The following is a 4,801-nucleotide window of genomic DNA, read 5'->3' on the forward strand; positions in this document are numbered from 1 at the left end:
ATGTGTTTCCCGGTCCTAGTGCTCCTCCTAAAATGGTTTCGTCTCCATATCGATCACAATATTTACATTTCCACACCCCCGATTCATTTCTCCACACACAGTTACATCCCCACTTACTTTGATTAGTACTAGACCAAAATGTTTTAAACACTGTGCGGGTTCCATGTCGATGCTGCCACGCCCATTGGTGCACTCCTACAGTAGGATTTTTGCTGGTGGTATTATCTCGCAGGCAGAAAGGGAGTCGGGGATCAAACTTGCTGTCTCGCCGGGCAGCTTTAGCACCCTCTCTGCAGGGACTGGTGAGGGAGCGTTTTGCCCAATTGCACAAGTAATCTCCAAACCGCCCTTTTCATTTTCAGTGAGCCTCCTTCAATATTGCCACCCTCCTCTCCCCAGCTCACTGACAGGGGGAGGAGGAGATTGTTTGCCTGCTGCTCATTTTTTCTCTCCTCGGTCTTACAGGCGCGAATCGGGAAAGAGGGTGCAGAGGGGATGTTGGGCTTCTCTTTAATCCAACAGGATAGGAATATTTTTAAGATTCTAGTGGGTTTTCTGTCCATTACTTCTCTAGGTATTCCTTTTTTCAGCCCTTCCATCCACAAATCGACCCTCTTTCTTTGTCCCTCACTGTCTGACCCTCTCTTAACAGCATGTTCCCCAATCTGATGAAAAGAAAGCTTTTTTCCTGCAAACTGTTCAGATCTCATCATTCCATGCGTATAATCAGATTTCAAGAGCCTCTATCAATTAAGCCATCTGGAGACTGAACCAGGGCAGTCTAAATTGATATCTGAAAATTAGTCTTACTCCTTCCCATCTGCCACAGTGGAACACTGAGTGTATTTGGTGAGGCAAAGCTCTTCCACCTCACTAGGGCAGGTGCTGGGGGGGCAGCACCGCGTTGCTTTAGCATTAGGAGTTTTCACAGTGGAGAGGGAAGATAACTACTTGCAGCAGAAAGTATTCCTTTCCACAGATGACATAGCTGTCTACATTCAAGATGGCATATTAAGAAGCAAAGATCGTTATTATTCAAAATATTTTATTTTGGATAAAATAAATAAAAGGAACTGTCGACTCTCAACCATGTCCAACTCGTGCTCTTCTGGAAGATGTTGACCATCCTTCTTGTGTAAACTCCACCCGTTCAGCAACTTCATCCAACCTTCTGCTACAATCAATTCTAAATCTTTTCTAAGTCTTTAAACTAGGATCGATGACTGTTTGTTCTCTAAGTCCTTGTGCCCGGCAGAAAACTGAGTACTTGAACCAGGCAAACACTAAAATCCTCATTGCCTGGGGCTAGCCAGTGAAATACAAAGAGAGGCCAGGACTGGGGGCAGTCATCTGCAGATAGATTCGGCAGGAGAGCTCTGGGCCGATCCACCGGGAGGTGGCTGTCACACCGTCGCCGCGGCACACGGGGATATTCGCCAGCATGTTTTCCTTCTCCTGCTCCGAAGAGCATCTGCTATAGGCCTAAAAGCAACACAAAGGAACAGCAGTGTCATCCAGTTGCATCCGTTGCTCAAAAAAATAATCCAATCTCTGTGCCTGTCACCGCTCCACCCTTTCACAACGGACTCTCCTTTTTCACCCTGTCTCTCCCCAGCTCTCATTTGGGAGCTCACAGGCTGATGCAGAACCACTACTGCTCCCTCAGTAGCCTGCTCTGTAAGGCCAAAGCAATGGGTGTCGTGGCACCAGTTCCCTCACTGCCTTACTAAACAGCTCGCACAGAACTGTTGTGTCCCAATTAATACAAATGAAATGATATCTTCCCCTCCTTACGTTAGCTGGCTGCCTGCACACAGTCCCCAGTATTACTGAGGCATCCTCACCCGGTACAGAAGCTGAGGAGAAGGGTAGACAGACTCGGTAGACTCAGTCGTCTCGAGGCTGACCCGGTTAAATTGTTGTATCTGTCTCTTCCAAGCTTCCAAGAGACCCTTTTGAGAAGGAGCCGCCTTCACCCCTGTGCACCGCTCCTTCTCTAAGTTGAAAGGGAGCCCCGTCTTCTCTCGCTCTTGCCTGGGGAGAACAAAGGATGGGAAAGGAAATGAGGCAATGAGGCTGCGAAGAAAATCCTATCCCTGCACCTGTTGTCACACGGCCAGAGAAGGAGAGCCACCTCTCACTCCGTGCTGTTACAGACACCACTGGCATCAAAGTAAATGCTAAAAACTGGGCCCGATTTTCTTTACATCCAATTTCCTACTGAAAAAGAAACAATCCTGTACTTGGGAGCAATCCTGACACAAGCCAAGACACATACAAAGTGGTAAACAAAAATTCACTTTCTGACTGTCCACCGTAATGAAAAACTTCTACGTGTCACTGTTAATGACATCTCACCTCTTCTCACAGCCGAGATGTGACATACAGCAGCTGCTGTGACAGGAATGCTACGATCGTGTGGGACAGCACAAGCGGGCTTGCTTAGCCACTGCTGTGCAACCTGCTGCTGTTCTTCCTTATCCATGGCAGCAGCTAAGCTACAGCTTTTGTGAACACGGTGGCGTATGCTCTGAACCCCCCCAGGTCTCAAAAAACCTGACTTGGATTTGTTTCCTCAGCTGCACATCGAGCAAGGCCTGTAAAGATCATTGGAAACAACAGATGCAACAGTGGATCTTCTCACATCCAACTCCACTCTTGGTTGAAAGGGTCACAGCATCTTACTCGAGGACAAGAACATCGAAGCTCTCCCCGTTTGGGGAACAGCTTATTTAAGGTACTGAAATATTATGGGGCAGCCTGTCTCCTGCCAGTTAAGAGCAGTTGAGTGCCATTTCAGCTGCTGCAGCTCCTCAGTGGCAGGCGCTTGTTCCACGCAGGCCAGCCAGCCCAAGGCAGCGCTGACATGCTTTGCCAGCGGGCCACGAAGGGCGAGAGATGCTGAGCGAGACGGATGTCAGGATGGAGGTGAACGAGACACGTCGGTCCGTGGTACAGCAGGGACGTCCTTGAGCAGGGGGGAGCTGAGCCCAAAGAGCTCTGTCCACAGACACACGGACTAACGGGGGCTGAATCCCCCCTGTCCAAAAAGTGTGGGACTGGGTCAAATGCTCAAGCAATGGCAGACAACGAGAGATGGTGGCTGCGTGCCATCAGTTTGAAAAGGACTCACCTCTTCCACGTCCATTCTGGTTACCGCTGGGCCAGAGTCCTCAGCTTTCCTTTTTCTCCCTTTTCGCTGTCCCTCCTCTTGGTTTCCATTCACCGCTGCCTGTCCCAGTCTGGTTTTTGATGGAAATAGGAAAGACCTAAGAAGAGTAAAGCAAGGCTGGGAGCTCACGCTCTTCCCCAGGTCATTGTGGTGACAGGCTGGATGGACCTTTGCTTCTGTTTCTATACCACAAAGCGTGGAGCAGTTCTGGGTGGGCACACCTCTTACGCTCCAGTCTTTGCTAGAAGGAGTTAATGTAAGCGCTGATGGTGTTTTTCAAGGGCAGAGACAACACAGAAACATTTGGAGGGAAAAGAGTTTAACCTGAAACAATTTTGTGCTCCAACTACGGCCAGCGCCAGAGTTTTCCCGGGCATTTTCTCCATCGCACGAGCTACGTAGCTCTGGAGGGTCTCCTGTCCTTCTGCACAGCCCTGGGCCTCCTGCAAAGATCAACAGAGAAAAGGAGTTAAACCCTTCTGAGGTGCACATGCAAGCGCAGCAACCTATGGCTCTGATTCTGCAGCTGGATCTGCAGATGAGAAAATCTGTTTGCGATGCTCCTCAGGGGCAAGCAGGCAATACTTGATGCAGCACAAAGTTACGGCAGTGGCCTCACTGCCCTTTATTTCCTGCCCTAACCCGTGACAGGCAGAAGGAAATCAAAAATAATCTCACTTCATCTGCCAATCTTACCTCCTCAAAAATCTGTGACAAGTTGTAACTGGGAATGAAAGCTTGTCAGAACTTTGCATTGTACAACCCTAGTGGTTTTGACCCGTTAATGGCTTCTAATACCAGATTTCTGGTTTACTGAAACTGTGGCTCCAACCCCCATCAAAACCTTCCTGCCGTGAAGGGGGATGACAACCACCACCTTCACAGCAAGGCGTGTCTGGGGGCACAGAAGTCATCAGCACTCTCACTTGTACGCAGTTGTGAACCATGGACAAAAGCTCCTCCAAGTGAAGCACAGCCAGGACATTGGGATCTTCTGCCCATTCGTCTTCTTCTTCCATCTGTCCAGACAGGAAAACAGCCAGACCAACAGTCTGCTTCTGAGTCGCTCCAACCAGCGCTGCCACTCAGAGCTCTGAGGCAGGGAGATTCGAGGGTTTTTACTTGGGTTGCTAAATACAATTGCTAACGAGTGCAAGTAACAGAGGAAGGAAAGGGCAAGAACAGGGAGATTTTGCTCACAAACCTGAGATGACACAATCTTCCTCCTCCAGGTGATGCTCAATTCTATCTCAATCATTTTTAGCAGAGAGGAGGTCATGGAGGGTCAGCTTTCTTGATAGGAAAACCAGTGTTTTCTGTCCGTGTCTTTTGTTGCTTTGTTTAAGGAGGAATTCTGTGGCGTGAAAGGTAGTTTGTGTTCCAGAGAAAGTCAGTGTCTACAACAACTGATTATTTTTTTTTCCTTCTTGCCCTGGTTGTAACTCGAGAATTTGCACAAAATGCTTCACTGAGCGTGTTCAGGGTAGGAATTCTATGTACGCCGGTGTGTAGTCCTGGCTTGGAGTCTTCTCGTCTGTAAGAGTTCAGAGTATGACTGTGTAAGGAACCGCCCCGCGGCCGAGGAGGAAGCTGAAAGGGAGATCACAGCTTGTCTGTTCTCCAGGCAAT

The 4,801-nt window shown here is 48.9% G+C and overlaps 1 protein-coding gene across 1 annotated transcript; it reads right to left on the bottom strand.

Moving 5' to 3' along the window:
- Positions 1–1,305: 1,305 nt before the first annotated feature.
- LOC147412838 (structure-specific endonuclease subunit EME1-like) lies at positions 1,306–4,451 on the bottom strand. Its single transcript, XM_086480947.1, is given in 10 exon segments — positions 1,306–1,482; positions 1,845–2,034; positions 2,291–2,307; positions 2,500–2,540; positions 2,543–2,597; positions 3,134–3,269; positions 3,361–3,413; positions 3,520–3,615; positions 4,099–4,191; positions 4,377–4,451. Coding segments are annotated over 10 exon segments (933 nt in total).
- Positions 4,452–4,801: the final 350 nt, after the last annotated feature.

Source organism: Leptosomus discolor, unplaced genomic scaffold (genome assembly GCF_034619465.1).
Source record: "Leptosomus discolor isolate bLepDis1 unplaced genomic scaffold, bLepDis1.hap2 HAP2_SCAFFOLD_29, whole genome shotgun sequence".
In the NCBI taxonomy this organism is placed as follows: domain Eukaryota; kingdom Metazoa; phylum Chordata; class Aves; order Leptosomiformes; family Leptosomidae; genus Leptosomus; species Leptosomus discolor.